At 40.9% G+C, this 17,387-nt stretch overlaps 1 protein-coding gene across 1 annotated transcript; it reads right to left on the bottom strand.

Annotated features, from left to right (window-relative positions):
- Positions 1-1,694: 1,694 nt before the first annotated feature.
- PCNA (proliferating cell nuclear antigen) lies at positions 1,695-8,342 on the bottom strand. The gene is made up of 6 exons (XM_043602838.1): positions 7,905-8,342; positions 6,972-7,069; positions 6,753-6,820; positions 5,496-5,690; positions 3,069-3,192; positions 1,695-2,969 (listed from the first exon to the last, which is right to left on the bottom strand). Exons 1-6 carry the CDS (start codon positions 8,123-8,125, stop codon positions 2,890-2,892), a joined length of 786 nt encoding a protein of 261 aa, XP_043458773.1. The 5' UTR covers positions 8,126-8,342; the 3' UTR covers positions 1,695-2,889.
- Between the last annotated feature and the right edge of the window lie 9,045 nt (positions 8,343-17,387).

Here is a 17,387-nt window from a genome sequence, read left to right on the forward strand (position 1 = left end):
TGTATCTGTAAAAAGAGAAAGCGAAGTATTTCACAATAAGGGCAACAACAACAAAAAACCCCCAGAAACCATAAAGACTTTGCATTCCTCTGGCATGACACTTTGCAAATAACCATCATCATTATAATAATATCAATTAATAATTACCCAGTGTTGGTTAGGTGCCAAGTACTATTCTGAGTGCTTTCTATATACTTAATCCCAAATATTGATGATCTGTTTTAAGAGGTCCACAGTCAACCTAAAACAACCAGCATTATGATGGAATTGGTGGCGCTAACTGCAAATGTCACTTTTTAACAATTACATACCAGTGCAGAAATCAAGTACTGATACAAGTATGCTAATTTATATGCTTTTCTAAAATGAGCTCACAAAGTTTCAAGTGTTGCGATCCCGATTACACGATAACCTAAACTTAATTCTATGAAATTTAAAGTCCAAACTACGGGTTTGGGGGTGGGGGTTGAGGGCATTTAATCACCTCTGATTTGTATTGTCTTCTTGAAAAAAGTTTACGTACTCTGCCAATACCTATTCATACACCTGCATCGAAACATAAAAGAGAGCAGGAAGCGAGGAAGAGGGACACGAATGCTCACTGATGCAAAGGGTAAGAGGAAGGAAAAACGTAACCCGAGGCTTTCAAAGTACCAGTTCAAGTTCCCAACAGGCTCTTTTTAACGGGCTGCACCGAGACCCCCAACCTCCGTCAGCATCCGAAGGCTGCGAGACTTGAAAAGCACCAGCAAAGCCCTTTGCGCAGTGCCTGGCACTACGCACATCCACACACGCTACCTTCCTGCCCGTCTCCAGACCTAGGCGGGAGGAGAACTAAAAGCCGACGCGAATTTAGACGGTGAACACACAAAACCGGTTTCTGGAAAGAGGCCGGCCGTGGCCGCGGCGGGCGAACGCTGCACACCCAGGGCGCGAAGCTAGGTTTCGGCGGGGAGCGCAGTCTCGGCCCCACCGAGCGCCTGAGGGGGGGCGCTTTCTGCTCCCGTCCCGCCGCACGCACGCCTTACCGGAGCGTCGCGCCAGGCCGCCCGCGCGCCGACAGCTCGCTCACGGTTGGCAGCGGAGGCGCCCGAGGCCTCATGGCACGCCTCACCCAACGGCCACCCGCCCCTCCCGTCCAGCTCGGCGGCGGAAGTGGCGCGACGAGAGGCTGCGCGCCGGAAGTGGCGTCACCGAGAGCGACGCCTTCTCATCCCAAGCTCGGGAACGTCCCGCGTTAGCTTTACGCTGGTGGGGGTGTGCTGCAGGCGGAACTCTCCGGCGGCAAGTACCTCTCTGTGGGTTAGCGGCAGTCGCTGCGGCCTGGGCTTGCTGCTGGCCACCTCCACAGGGTTGTGCGGGTGCCTAGGGTGACCGGCCGCCTGGGTCACAGTCAGACCCGGGTAAGCAGGCTACGTGTTTCTTTCCGTGATCCCTCGGGCGGTGGTGGTGGCGCCCCCGGCAGACGAAAGCCGAGCCGGTGAGGCACCGGATAACCGGAACTGTTTGGTCTCCTATCCACTGCCCAGGGCTGCGGGTCTTCCTTCAGGGCGCGTAGCGGTCTTGCTAGTCTAGTCAGTACCCCAACACTACTCGAGTGCCCCCACATTCTTGTGCTTCAGTTTCCCTCTCCTCGCCTATCAGGTCTTGCCCAGGTAAGAAGCCCGCCGACAAGGGACATTTTGCAGCACATGAAGCTTTTCAAAGGTCAGATTTATTAAAGTATAATTTACATACAATAAAGTACAATTGGAGGAGTTTGACAAGTGCATAGGCTTGGAATCATCACCACATTCTAGATAAGTTAGTTACATCACTCCCAACTCCCATCAGGCCCCTTTTCCGTCTTCTTCCCCACCCCCCAGGCACACAGAAGGTAATGAACAGTAACCTACTGGACTGTGAGTTCTTCCAGGTATTACACCAAAGATATCAGTCATTTAAACCGCCAAGCCCAAAATACGCCGGGAAAAAGGACTTTAGTGAAACAGTTCTCAATATGTAGAATGCCAGTTTGTGGCCTTGTGGCACCATTAGTAGGTACATTTCAACAGTCTGTTTGGCAAGTGCTGGGATTAAGTCCCCAAAAAGGCTACTTATACTAGAAAAAATATTTTTGCACAAACACACTCCTTGGGCCTTAACTCATATCTACTAAATCTTTCAAGATTCTTTCAAAAGGCTCCATAGGCTAAAGAAACACTGCCCTATAGCACTGCTAGTCTTCTAAAGCACACACGGCTTTGGGTTCATAAAGCTTCTTAAAGTGTTAGTTTTGCTAACAAAATTGGCAAAATAACTAAATATATAGGATTTGGTCTATACTTCTGTTCATTTCTTGAGTTAAAGGTAGAAGAATACCAAAGTAATTTTGACAAATAAATCCTCTCCCCCCAAATATCTTGTCAGCTACTGTACTTGGAATACTTTTATTGCTGTATCAATGTATTATTTATCAGGCTCCCCTGGACTGAAAAAATAAACACATTTCTAGAAAACAGTAGCTTGAAGTGAATTCCCTAGGATACCTGCAACAGTCATGGTCCAAATGAAGGCACTGTCTTGTGATGTTTGAAATTCAAATAACGTTTATTTAAATTGAAAAAATTAAAACTGCATTTATAGTCAAAACCCTTTTGTTATGAAAATCATGGGTATTTCTAGGTTAAGGCAGAGATATTTCTAGGTTAACAAGACCAGATTTGACTTTGGACTTTATTCTTTAAACAAATTGTAAAGAATGGAGGAAAAAATAGGTTATTTACATAAAATATCTACATATGTACTGAGAGGTACAGATTTGGTGACAGAAGAGACTTAAGTACATGCTGGCATCTCAGAAGCAGTTCTCGAAGAGCTTAATTTTATTTTCTTGGATTTTAAGAATGCCTAAGATCCTTCTTCATCCTCGATCTTGGGAGCCAAATAGTACTTTAAATGTCCCATATCTGCAATTTTATACTCTACAACTGAAAGAAGACAGGAACATAGTTAATTATTGGGAAGGACTACATATACTACCTACAAAACAAGGTACCTTGTTTTACCTACAAAAAAACTTATCTTACCAAGGGGTACATCTGCAGACATACTGAGTGTTACTGTAGGAGAGAGTGGAGTGGCTTTTGTAAAGAAGTTCAGGTATCTCAGAGCAAAAGTTAGCTGAACAGGCTCATTCATCTCTATGGTAACCTAAGAGAAAACAAAAGATTAATCCTATTGAAAAACATCAAGAAAAATTGCACGCATGTTTAGAATATACATTTAAAAACAAACCAAAACCAAAACTTTAAAAAAAAATTTTTTTTTAACGTTTATTTATTTTTGAGACAGAGAGAGAGAAAGCATGAACAGGGGAGGGTCAGAAAAAGAGGGAGACACAGAATCTGAAACAAGCTCCAGGCTCTGAGCTGTCAGCACAGAGCCCGATGCAGGGCTCGAACCCGCGGACAGTGAGATCATGACCTGAGCCAAAGTCCGATGCCCAACCAACTGAGCCACCCAGGCACCCCCAAAACTTTTTTTTTTTTAATGTTTATTTATTTTTGAGAGAGAGAGTGAGAATGAGCAGGGGAGGGGCAGAGAGAGAGGGAGACAGAATCAGAAGCAGGCTCCAGGCTCTAAGCTGTCAGCACAGAGCCCGACTTGGGGCTTGAACTCACAACCCAAGAGATCATGACCTGAGCCAAAGTCAGATGCTCAACCGACTGAGCCACCCAGGTGCCCCCAAAACCAAACCTTTTATTGGTTACTTTGGAGAGTGGTATGAAACTAATTTTGAAGACTGATAAATAAAGCAAAAGAATCAAGTATTTAGTCTGCCTTTCTCATATTAACTGTACCTCAGGTAATCCAATTATGTGTTAAGAGAAAGCTGCTCTTCATGGGAATATTTCTAATAAATGAAGAATGGAATGTGTTAATACATTACAACCCTAATGACAAGGATTCTAAACACTACTAGAGGGAGGCACACCACCATCTATAAAGTATTCTTACTCCCAAACACTGAATATCAAGCCTCTAGAGCTGGATCTACCAGTTTATAGGAAATACAGGTTAGAGGAGCATATTAATTGACATAAGGGATACAATGGGCAAAATCCAGAGTTTGGGGAAACTCAATGACAAAGGACTTGCTTCAACAAATTGTAATGGGGGGGGGGGGTGCACAGAGACTGAATGGAGAACCGACAGATTAAAATAAATTTGAGGGCCCATCAACCAAACTATAATGTGTACAGCCTATTAAAATCTTGATTCAAACAAACTTCTAGGGGCACCTGGATGGCTCAATTGGTTAAGTGGTCGACTCTTGATTTCAGCTTGATCTCACAGTTCAAGAGATAGAGCTGATGTACTGAACATGGATGGATCCTGCTTGGGATTCCACCCCCCCCCGCCCTTCCCCCACACCACACACTTTCTGGCATGCTTGCACTCTCAAAACAAACACACACACACACACACACACACACACACACACCCTGAAATAATCAAGGAAATAGGAAACACTGAAAAATTCCTTAATATCAAAGAATGTCATAAAATGTTTATGCTTCAGATATAAAAAATATTTATAGAAGAACTAATGTTTGAGATTAAAACAAAAAAAATCCAGATTGGCAGGGGAGTTATTAATTCAGAATTAGCCCCTGGACTTTTGTTAGTAATAGTTTTAAGTCTTCATTTAAACTTGAGTTTTACCTTCATTTAAACTGAAGGTTGACTACTCATGCAAGGGACTAGAAAATAATATCTAATAGTTACTATAAACTTACATTGTCAGACACGGTGTTAACCACTTTGAATACGTTACCATATTTAATCCTAATAATCCTACGGAGATTTCTAGAACCTTCGATGGTCCTTTCATTTACAGAGTTAACTGATGCTTTGGTTCAAAGGCTAGCAAGTTTTTTTTAGTAAATTACAAAATATTAGTTTATAAATACTCTAAGGATCTTAAAAAAGCACCCAATTTATAGGAAAACCTTAATTTAAGGATATTTAGTAATTAGAGTGTTATTGCTAAATGGGGGGAGTTCTCTAGGCCCCCTATTGGGCCTTCCATGCAGAAAGTTAATATAAAGATCACATAAAGAGCTCCTAAAAGGTAAATTTTTACCTCCAAGTAGATACTTCTGTTGATTTACAATTACCTTGTTATAGACTGAATGTTTGTGTGCCCCCCCTCCTCATTCATGTTAAAACCAAATCACCAATGTGTTGGAACTTGGAGGTGGGGCCTTTAGGAGGTGCTTTGTGCTAGTACCCTTATATAAGAGGCCAGCTCCTCTGACCCTTCCGTGAACCAAGAAGCAGGTCCTCACCAGACACTGAATCTGCCAGTTTCCCAGCCTCCAGAACTGTGAGAAATCAATTTCAGTTGTTTATAAGCCATTGTCAATGTATTTGCTATAGCAGCCCAAACCGACTAATGTTAAGCAGGGTTATAATTCTCTTCAAAGTATTTTGTTTACTTAAAAACTTACAGCTTCCTCCTCTTTATCGACATTACTTGTTTGTGACAACTTAATATTTCCATTTCCTAGTTCTCCACTTGCAGAAAACTTCACTCCATCTTTTGCACAGGAAATTACAACAGCATCGCCAATATGACTGAGATCTCGGCATATACGTGCAAATTCACCAGAAGGCATCTTTACTACACAGCTATACTCTTGTTCCTATTAAAAAAACAAACAAACAAACTTAAAGGTCAGTTGCTGGAAATTAAAGATTTGGCATCCTCACTTTCTGAAGACTCAGCATGTAGACAAGAACTCAGAATTTAAGATTTCCTGATTACTTTGAAATATCACTCATTGTGTGATTTCTTAACACTCTAACACTCAAAAAAATAAATGCAGATATAAAACAAGTATATAGTAAGAATAATCATAAGAAAACTAAAATTAGAGTTTAGATCTGTAATAATAAATGCGCTATCCAGGGAAAAGAGCCTCCCCTAATCACCCTCCAAGGCTAAATCAAGAGGGCATTAGCCCATGACATATAAACAATGATGGATGTTGTAAGCAGGCCCAACTACTTTCCAAAACAAGACAAAAAATATTAAGCATTTTAAACATCCCAACATCTCTTCTCTCTTTTGATTTTGATAAACCTAACCTTAATGAATTTGTTAGTATAGCCTTAAAGTATACTCTTTAAAATAGGGGGGTGGTGCAGGGGCACCTGGATCACCCAGTTGGTAACCGTCTGACTTCAGCTCAGGTGATAATCTTATGGTTCCTGAGCTTGAGCCCCACATCAAGCTCACTGCGGTCAGCCAGTCAGCACAGAGCCCACTTCGGTTCCTCTACCCAACCCAGCCCCTCCCCTGCTTTCTCTCTCAAAAAAAAAATAAAATATTTTTTAAAAAGTCTTTAAAAAAGGGGGGACAGGTGCTTGGGTGGCTCAGCTGGTTAACTGTCCCACTTTGGCTCATGGGGTTCTTTCCTTCTCTCTCTGTCCCGCGCCCCCATTTTCTCTCTCTCAAATTAAATAAACTTAAAAAAAAAAAAAAAAAGCACGGAGGTTAATGCAAATATTCATTTAGCGGGAATGAAATGATCCATTTTAGAGTACTGTAGTTTAATGAAATTACAAATGACTAAGTACTAAAAACCCCACTTTGGAACATGTATCAGCAGACATATAGTTGTTGGGAACTGGGCTTTAAATTGTATTAACATATATAACTATCATGACTTGTGTACAGTTCACTCAGAAAATTTCATACTCACTGGAATTCCAAGTTGTTCAACATCTAAATCCATTAACTTCATTTCATAGTCTGAAACCTTTTCTTGGTCTACCGAAAGAAAGCAGATTGAAGAAAAGCATGTAAGTTTATAGCAGTGATGTAAAGTTTTACAAACATTACCTTAAATTTCTCACAACTTTGAGAAATACTTAACACTGCATTTAAGTTTCCTCTAACTTTGTAGAAGAGTATGACTTACTTGGAGCTTCGAATACAAGTGCCAGGGTGTCTGCATTATCTTCCGCCCTTAGTGTAATGATGTCTTCATTGCCAGCACATTTTAGTATTTTGGACATGCTAGAGCACAGAAGACACAGGATTTAAAACTGACACCACGTTCTCAAGATCGTTAATTTCTGACGCAATTAAAACAAGGAGTTGCCATTTATACCCATTAGGCCGTCCAGCCATTTTGGAGTGCAATTTGGCAGTATTTATACTTTAACAAGCACACACCCTACCAGTAGCAATTTCAATTCTGGATATAAACAAAAGAGCAGTATTTCATGAACTGCAAATCCTTTTGGTAGGTGAAGCAAATTATTGGGTCGTTACGATCATTAAAAATCTAACATACCCATTAAAACACACTGTATGTAGTCCGGGTATTTCTCATAAGCCTTAAGATTTAAACATGGTTATGTACTAGACAGGTAGCGACCAAAAAGTTGCAAGCCACTGCCCTGGAGAAATTTTAAGTCCAGAAACTTAGGGTGCTCACTGAAACTTTGTAAGAATAAAAGACCGGAACCAACCGATTGTCCCTAGGTAGAGTGACAGAACTAGGGCACGCTCTAAGTCAATCAAGCCATAGATTTCTCATCCAAGGCCGCCAGGACCAAATGGCCAAAGAACTGTGCAAGTCTCTTCCTGCCACCGCAGAGAAGCCGTCATTTTCCCGCCACCACCCGCTTTGTGACTTTGGCGCGGAAAGAGCCGGTTCGCGCTGCTGCCAGCGCGGGCTTTCCGAACCGCGCGCTCTGCTAGATCCCGCCCCTCGGTGTCGCAGGCCAATGAGATGGCGCAGATGGTCCATGTGGGCCAATGAAGGTCCGACTCACGCAGGCGCTCCCGCCAAGAGCAGGAGATGGGGGTGCACCAGAGCCCGGCTCTCGGCAACCCCAGGGCTCACCTGGTGAGGTTCACACCCATGGCCAAGTTGCGATCGCAGCGGTATGTGTCGAAGCCCTCGGAACGCAGGGTGAGCTGCACCAGGGAGACATGGGAGGAGTCCATGCTCTGCAGGTTTACGCCGCTCGAGCTTATGTCCCAGCAGGCCTCGTTGATGAGATCCTTAAGTGCCTCCAACACCTTCTTCAGGATGGAGCCCTGGACCAGGCGCGCCTCGAACATGGTGGCAGAGTCGCAACGACGCGGCTACAGGCGAAAATAAGGAGGAAGTTGTAGCCTGCTTGGGCGTCACAGGGTAAGAGCGAGCCTGCAAACGCACAAGCGAAAGCCCGAGACCCAGGAAGATAACAACCAGCCTGCTGCGCCAGCAACCGTTTAATACAGCCGCGTCTGCGAGCGCGCGCTCTCCGCCTCGGCGCCCGTATGGACACGTCACCACGCTGCTCCGCCCACTGCCCGGGCGGAGAGACTCCAGGGCCAATAGTGCCCCAAGTCTGCAGGTAGCCCGCCCTCCCCGAACACCCATTGGAGGATTGGGTGCGGGGTCGGGGCAGGAGCGCGGCTCCTCCACCTCCTCTAGAACCACTGGCGTTTTTTGCTCTGTTCTGGGAACTCGGACGCTTGGCTAGTGTAGGCCTCTGTGAAGGCCAGGCCCAATTCGGGGGTGGGGGGTGGGCTTTGAGTTAGTTTTATGTTGCCTCCTCGACCTCCCGCTTCAGGAGTAGAAAGAATTTAGCCGCGAAAGTGAAAGCAAGACGCAAATCCAGCCTACCAGGAGTAAAGGGCGCCTTGCAGCCTGAGGAATTACAGTTGTTTTAAATGTGCATTTTATTTTTGCTATTATCGAGGTGATGTGCTCCTAAAAGTCAGTAAAGAGGTATACAGTTATGACTACAAAATCATCTCGCTCCCCCCGCCCCGTACACACGCACACCAAGCTCGTGTCATTTACTGTATACAGCTTTTCTAAGCTTTTTTTTTTCTCTACAAATACACATTTTTAAAAAACAAAAGTGGATTCATACAGGAAACTTCTGCAATGTACTTGGTAAGATAGATTTAATTTTATGCCACGAACATCTTTATATCAGCATTTCTTAAAAAGATGGCATAATATCCTATGCATGTAACCTAATTTACCAATTTTTTGTAATTACAAACACCTTTGAGCATTTAGCTGATTTTTATGAGATCGACTCCTTGAAGTAGCATACACATTAAAGTTTTGATAAATGTTACTAAATTGACCACTGAAAGACTGCAGTTTACCTTCCAACCAAGACTGTGAGCATGCTCATTTCTCCATATTTTCCTAACAGTGGATATTAGCAATCTTGTTTTTGAAGTCTATGCTCATTTTTGTGAAAATTCCAATTTCCAAATTAAAAATTTGTTATAGAGTGGACATCTTTCATATATATTTCTTGACCATTGTATGTTTATATCTTTTCTATTAAACTCTTTTTCCTGGGGCACCTGGGTGGCTCAGTGGGTTAAGCGTCTGACTTTAGCTCAGGTCCTAATGTCAGAGTTTGTGGGTTTGAACCCTACCTGGGCTCGCGTGCTCAGCGCTCAGAGCCTGTGCCTGGAGCTGTTGCAGATTCTGCCTCTCCCTCTCCCTCCCTCCCCTCCCCTGCTTGTTTTCTCTCTCTCTTTCAAAAATAAATAAATATTTTAAAAAATAAGTTCTTTTTCCTATTGATTACAGGGACCGCTTTATATATTAATCATTTCCCCATTTCATATATTCTCCCCCATTTTGTCATGTTTCTTTTGCTTTGCTTATAGCATTTCTCTTTAGTTGTGTTTGCTATCTTATCTTGGTCTGTAGAATATTTTTCTACTACATATCTTGATGTGGATTTAGTTTTATTTATGCTGTCCAGGGAGTTTTGTGTCCTGAATCAGAAGATTTATGTATTGCATCATATCTAGAACATTCTCAACTCTTAGGGCTTCACATATTGCCTTTCCCTACACTATTCTCTCCCTCTGGCAATTCTATTGGATGAATCTATTTCATGGAAAGTAAGATACCTCGAAGTATAATGCACCATTATTTTGTGTAGCACAAGAAAAAAATATAAAATGTTAAATGGTCACACAATACTTTATCATTTAGAATTTCTATTTTGCAATTGTTGAAAGAAATTTTAGTTTCTTTAAAATATTTGTGTTGTATATTACTCCGTGCATACATAAAAATACAAAATAAATTAAGACATTCTTAGTATTTCTCCACATTTAGTTTCTCACAGTTGCTAATACTGCTGTTTTTCCATATGCTAGCATACTCTGTTATCACAGGTGGTGATGACGCAGCATTCTCAAGAGTGCTACTCTCTGGTCTCTGGAATCTCTTTCAAGTCTCTGCCACCCGTTTGTAAATTAAAGAAAAAATGTTTTAAAGTTTTTAATATATATATATATTTAAATTTTTTTTTAATGTTTATTTTGGAGAGAGACAGAGACAGAATGCAAGTGGGTTAGGGGCAGAGAGAGGAAGACACAGAATCTGAAGCAGGCCTCGGGCTCCGAGCTGTCAGCACAGAGCCGGACGTGGGGCTGGAACTCACCAGCTGTGAGATCATGACCTGAGCCAAAGTTGGTGCTCAACCGACTGAGCCACCCAGGTGCCCCAATATATATATATTTTAATGTTTCTTTATTTTTGAGAGAGCACGCACGTAGGTGAGCATGCGTGGGAGAGGGGCAGAGAGAGAGAGGGTGACAGAGGATTCCAGGCAGGCTCTGTGCTGATAGCAGAGAGCTTGATGTGGGGCTCAAACTCAAGAACCACAAGATCATGACCTGAGCCAAAGTCAGATGCTTAACCAACTGAGCTACTCAGGCACCCCATAAAAATGTTTAAGTCAATTTATTTAAAGTAAAACAAATAAGGAAACAGTTCACCCATTTCTCCCACCCCCACCCCCACCCTCTAGCAACCACCAATCTGTTCTCTATTTGTGAGCTTGGTTTTGTTTTTGTTTTAGGTTCCATGCAGAGATCATATGGTATTTGTCTTTCTCTGTCTGACTTATTCACTTAGCATAAAAGCCCTCAAGATCCAACCATACTGTTGCAAACGGCAAGATTCCATTCTTTTCTATGGGTGAATAATATTCCATTGTGTAAATACACATATATATGTATCATAATTTCTATATAAATTCATCAATGAATACTTAGGTTGTCTCCATCTTTTCAAATTAATATTTTCATTTTCTTTGGATTAATATCCAGAAGTGGACTTGCTAGATTATATGGTAGTTCTATTTATATTTTTTATTATTTTTTAATATTTATATTTTGAGAGAGAGACACAGAGAGACAGAGACATAGTGCGAGCAGGGGAGGGGCAGGAAGAGAGGGAGACAGTATCTGAAGCAGGCTCCAGGCTCTGAGCTGTCAGTGGAGCTTGAACCTACGAGCCATGAGATCATGACCTGTGCCAAAGTCAGACACTTAACCGACTAAGCCACCCAGGTACCCCTGGCAATTCTATTTTTAATATTTTGAGGAACGCCCATACTGTTTTCCATTGTGGCTGCACCAATTTACATTCTCTCCAACAATGTGCAAGGGTTCCTTTTATTCATATCCTTGCCAATACTTGTTATTTTCTCTCTTTTTGATAATAGGTGTGAGATGATATCTCATTGTAGTTTTGATTTGCATTTCCCTGATGGTTAATGATGTTGAGCATCTTTTCATATGCCTGTTGGCCATCTGTATGTCTTCTTTGGGAAAATGTCTATTCAGATTTTCTGCCCAATTTTTAAATTGGATTGTTTTTGCTATTGAGTTGTGTAAGATAGTCCCTTATCTGTTACATGATTTGCAAGTATTTTCTCCCATTCAGTAGGTTGCCTTTTCATTTTTTTGATGGTTTCGCATTTGTAAATTTTGATACTGGCACCTTCTTGCTTTATGTATGATCAACTATTCTTTTGCATATATTTTAATATCAAAACGTAATAGTTTCATTCATTTGTATTTTCCTTTCTTATTCTGTTTGCAAAATGGGGAATTCTTTGCAAAATGGGGAATGTGTTCCCTCCAGGAACTCGGCTACTCTGTTTCTTTGCCTTTTGCTTACATAATAACATTTTGGTTTAATGCCAGATCTAAGTGTAATGGATTTGAAGGCATTTTAAATGGCAATTAAATTCCACCCATGTCGCACCCACAGTGCAGGTGATCAGTTGAAATGAAGACCTATGAATGACTATGATCTGTGGTCAGAGAAGGCCCTCCAAGGTAGTAGAATTTTACACAAAATCTAGCTGTTTGGAGAGTGGAAGAAAGAGTATATTCGGCTGGGACGCCTGGGTGGCTAAGCGACTTCAGCTCAGGTCATAATCTTGGGGTTTGTGGGTTTGAGGCCCCCGTTGGGCTCTGTGCTGACAGCTCAGAACCTGGAGCTTGCTTCAGATTCTGTGTCTCCCTCTCTCTCTGCCCTTCCCCCACTCACACTCTCTCTCTCTCTCTCTCTCTCTCTCTCTCAAAAAATAAACAAACATTAAAAAAAAAAGCATTCTAGGCTGAAAGAATAGTACGTTGAAAAAGGACAGCATACTTAGAAGATGTTCACATAGTAGTTTGTTTTAGAATTCAAAGATTTTTTTTTTTATGGGCAATTTCCCCCAGTTTTATTGAGATATAATTGACATATAATAGAACTCAAAGATTGATATGTCTAGAACACATTGAGAAAAGGGGAGTGTGGTACAAGATGAAGCTGCAAAGGGAAGCAGAAATGAGAGCTTGGAGACTTTGCAAGTGCAAGGGAAAATTATCAGAAGGTCACTGACAAGATCTAATTTGTTTTTAGAGGATCACTTCAACATCTGGTAAAGATGCTATTCCAATCAGCGAGAGAAACAATGTATTGATTATCAAACTCATTAAATGTCTAGGAAATAATAAAGCTATAGACTCTTCCTAATAACTCTTCACCAAAATAGATTCCAAAATAAATAGATTAAAGAATTAAAATTCAAATGAATGGAGGTGCCTGTCTGGTGAGTTGGTACAGCATGTGACTCCTGACCTCAGGGTTGTAAAGTCTGAACCCCACATTGGGTGTAGAGATTACTTAAAAATAAAATCTAAAAAAAAAAAAAAAAAAATCAAATAAATGTAAACCCAAAAAGATGTGTAGAAGTCTTCTGGTGATTATTTATGAGATCCTGCTATGGGTTTCTAAATATAAAAGGAAAAACCTCATAAAACATAAGAAATGGCTACATAAATTTAAAAACAATTTTTTTTAATGTTTATTTATTTTTGAGACATAGAGAGACAGAGCATGAGTGGGAGAGGGGCAGAGAGAGAGAGGGAGACACAAAATCTGAAGCAGGCCCCAGGCTCAGAGCTGTCAGCACAGAGCCCGATGCGGGACTTGAACTCATGGATCATGAGATCATGACCTGAGCCGAAGTCAGATGCTTAACCAACTGAGCCCCCCATGTGCCCCCCTTTTTAAAAAATTTTTTTAATGTTTTTTTTAATTTTTTAAAATGTTTTTTTAAAACATAAGTTTTAAAACTTCAGTATGCGTGAGAGCACTGTGGTTGGTTAGTACATTTTAAGTTCCACGCAGAGAACCTAATTCAAACTTTTCACTTTTCAAGAGAAAAGGTGACTTTATCAATCTAAACAAAAGCCGAAGTAGGTAGTTTCCAGTGTCCAAGGCTCAGTCTTAGTAAGTGTATGGAAAAAATGGTCACCCACATTAATAAACAAAGAAAAGTAAATTAAAGGGAGACAGAATTATAACCTACCAATTAATGAAAATTGTGTTAATATTTGTTGATAGGAAGAAATCAAGGAAGTGGGAACTTTCATGCATTGAAAATAGGAGTATAAATGGTTTACTTTTTCTCGTAGGAATTAGGTAATGTGTACAGAAAGCCTTCAAATTTTATTTATTCTTTGACACACAAATTCAAACTCCAGGATTTTTTCCTAAAGAAGTAATGGGGGTACTTACCAAGATGAAGCATGTTTATTTCTTGTAGAACTATTAAAAATTCCTCTGAGGGGTGCCTGGGTGGCTCAGTAGGTTGAACATCAGACGTGGGCTCAGGTCATGATATCACATTGATGAGTTTGAGCCCCACATCTGGCTTTGCGCTATGGGGAGCCTGCTTCCGATTCTGTCTCCCTCTCTCTCTGCCCATCCCCTGCTCACTCTCGCTCAAAAATAAACAAACATTAAAAACAAATTATAAAAAAAAAATTCCTCTGAAAGTGGAAATAACCTTGAGGTCTAACAAAATACGGTTAAGTAACAAAATGCTGTTATGGTAAATCTGTAAGAATACTAAACGGTCTTTGAAATACCATTCTCAAAGGGCATATAATGATAAAGAGAAAAGTCAGATTATGAAATGGTATAAATAGTAGTATTCCAATTTTCTAAAATTGTTATATTGAGGTATAAGTGCACAGAAAATAGAATGAAAATGCAATAATGTAAATGATAACAATAATTATGTGTAGCTGGTGATACCATAAATGATTGTAATGTTTTCCATTATATTTTTCTGCATTTTCCATTTTATTTTTCTGCATTCTTCATCAGATATGTATTGTTGATCAGAAAATGTTAATGAATGTTGGGAGAGAAAAATGCTGTAAACTATTTTATATAATTTCTGGCAAATTTCTTTACAAGGTGGTATCATGTATGAGTGATTCTCGATTCTAGCTGCCCATTAGAAACACCTGGGGAGCTTAACAACAACAAAAAAGCTTATTTCCTCTAGGCTCCATCTCAGAGATTCTTATTTAGTTGGTCCAGGGTGGGCCCTCCATTAGTACCTTTTAGAAGCTCTCCAGGTAATTCTAATAAATAATGAGGCCTGAGTAGTACTGTCTCTCACCATGTGTGATCAATAGATGAATATTTGCTTACAGCTTAAAGCACCTCCATGTAGACTATTGGTTTGAAAAAAATCAGACCTACAATTTGCCAAAAGGAAACTGACATTATAGTTTAAACGGACTGTCTAATGATTGACTAAGTTTGTGGGAGGGCAGGATTTGCATTTTTGAAGCTTTAAGAAGTTTGACAATTCTGCAGAGTGCACTCATAATTCCATTTTGCATGTTGCCTCATTAAACTGAGTAAGGTTTCCCTGAAAACACTTGTCAGGCTAAGAACTAGAAAGGCGATATGGAGGGCAAGATAAAAAGCAGATAAAGCCTGTATTTGTTTATTGACAATTTTTAAAAGAAGTTACTGTTTAAAGAATTATTAATTCTTCCGATGTAATAGAAGAAAATTCTTCAGGTAACTGAAGAATTATCTTGCTGTACCAATGTAGTTTTCAAATATCAGAAAGGGGGGAGGTGTTTTTATTGTAGAATAATAATTATAGCAATAGCTGTCCACTTACACTGAGTTCACAGTCAGCCTGAATATTCCGGGGGGTTTAAGACTCTCTTGTTAGTTACCTCAACTGATCTAAGTAACATCTAAAAATAATGGAACTAATGCAGGAATGCAATGAAAAAAAGTCACTGTAAACAAGATATGCTACAAGCCCAGAAGAAATGACCCTAGGGAAAGAGCTATTATGAGGATTAGAAAAGAAAAATCAGGAATAGAGGAGGAGGTGTAAGGTAATGTAAAGGAACAAAATCTTTCTTCAGGCTGGAGATAAGGGGAGATTTTTAAAAATTTCTTTCTACAGTTGAGAGAGAGCTAGACCCTAAAGCTTGCCTAAAGGCCTATTAGTATGGCTTTCAGAGGTCTGAGTACCTGTTCCCTGTTCTCTACAGCACTGATTTCAGTAATGTACTTGGTCTAAGCTCAGTTAGCTTGGCAGGGCTGAGAGGAATGCCTGAGAAGTTTGTTCAGGCCAAACTGTAGGGGCTTATCTACCCTAGTAATCATACTGTCCATTCTGAAACTCTGATTTGTATGCACAGCTCTCCAGCCTCCTTTATATTAGGCTGGGTTTGAAAGGCAACAGCTGAGCTGGAAGGACTACTGTGATGCTTACTTCTCAGTTGTGACCTTTCACAATTATGTAAGTACCCTAACAGTAATGATCTGGATACAAACACCTTCTGTCTCAGAGGATGACCTTGTTGGCTCTCTGTGTTGACATCCTTCTACATCCTTTAGGTAATAAACCTTGGTTAGTTTACTCAATACGTGTCTGGTCTTTAGATGAAGAAGTAACCGCTGACATTGGCCAAAATGGTGGTCACACAGTCCTCAACAGATTAAAAGAGCTTTAAAATTACCATTAGTATGTTATTTACTTTTATAATAAAATACAAAATACAAAAGCAAAGGTTTTTTTTTTTTATGTTTTTATTTTATTTTTTTGAGACAGAGAGAGACAGAGTATGAGCAGAGGAGGGGCAGAGAGAGAGGGAGACACAGAATCCGAAGCAGGCTCCAGGCTCTGAGCTGTCAGCACAGAGCCCGACGCGGGGTTCGAATCCACGGACCGGTGAGATCATGATCTGAGCTGAAGTCGGACAATCATGACCTGAGCTGAAGTCAGATGCTTAACCGACTGAGCCACCCAGGCGCCCCAAGCAAAGCTTTCTATAAATAAAGTATGGCTTAAAAGGAGTGATCTGTTTCTCCCCCCCAAAAAAAACCCCACCAAGTATTTGTGCAACATTGTTGGTAGAAAACAAAGCACACCTAGGAGCGCCTGGGTGGCTCAGTGGGTTAAGCGACCAACTTCAGTTCAGGTCATGATCTGGTGGTTGGTGAGCTCGAGCCCCGAGTTGGGTCCTGTGCTGACAGCTCAGAGCCTAGAGCCTGCTTCGGATTCTGTGTCTCTCTCTGCCTCTCCCCTGCTCACGCTGTCTCTCAAAAATAAATATTAAAAAAAAAAGCACACCCGGATTCAGTATTCCTCCATGCCTATTTTACTGTCACTCTCAAGCACGTTAACAGGAGCTTGGGAATATACTTATACAAATCAAGGAAACAAGCCTTTCTCAGAATTCTGACTACTTCATCCAAAACTAAGGTCAAAATTGCTAATACGAAATTGCAACTCCTACGTGTGCAAGTTTCTCTCGCTAAATTACAGTATATTTATGGGAAGGCATCCCATTTCATACTTGTTTTACATCACTTACAAAGCAGAGAATAGGAACCGCTGAAAGAAATGTTTGAACCACACAGGTATGAATGAATTTACGAAGGCAGGCAGTATGTACAATGGTTATCGTGGACTTTGGTAACAAATAGATCTATGTTCTAATTCCTAGTGGGCACTTTCTAGCTGTTGAGACCTTGGTTAAATCATTTTTCTTTAGGAGAACTTTTAAATCCATTCAAGTACCAAGGATGTGTCAGGTACTTCGGGGATCCACTGTGAACGAAGAAGGCAGCATTCCCGTCCAAGAAAAGGTCTTTCAACAGTCCAGAAGACAGAAATTTGAAAAGCCGTGTAAGAACTCTGTAAAACGAAAATCATATCCACTTCCAAGCAGATTA

The sequence above is a fragment of the Prionailurus bengalensis genome, chromosome A3 (assembly GCF_016509475.1).
Source record: "Prionailurus bengalensis isolate Pbe53 chromosome A3, Fcat_Pben_1.1_paternal_pri, whole genome shotgun sequence".
In the NCBI taxonomy this organism is placed as follows: domain Eukaryota; kingdom Metazoa; phylum Chordata; class Mammalia; order Carnivora; family Felidae; genus Prionailurus; species Prionailurus bengalensis.

Bases quoted from the DNA above. Each gene is read 5' to 3' on its own strand.
- PCNA (XM_043602838.1), bottom strand. From the start codon at position 8,125: ATGTTCGAGGCGCGCCTGGTCCAGGGCTCCATCCTGAAGAAGGTGTTG. The intron at 7,070-7,904 runs GTGAGCCCTGGG...TCTGTGCTCTAG, and splicing joins ATGGGTGTGAACCTCACCAG to CATGTCCAAAATACTAAAAT. The intron at 6,821-6,971 runs GTAAGTCATACT...TTCTTTCGGTAG, and splicing joins ACTTGTATTCGAAGCTCCAA to ACCAAGAAAAGGTTTCAGAC.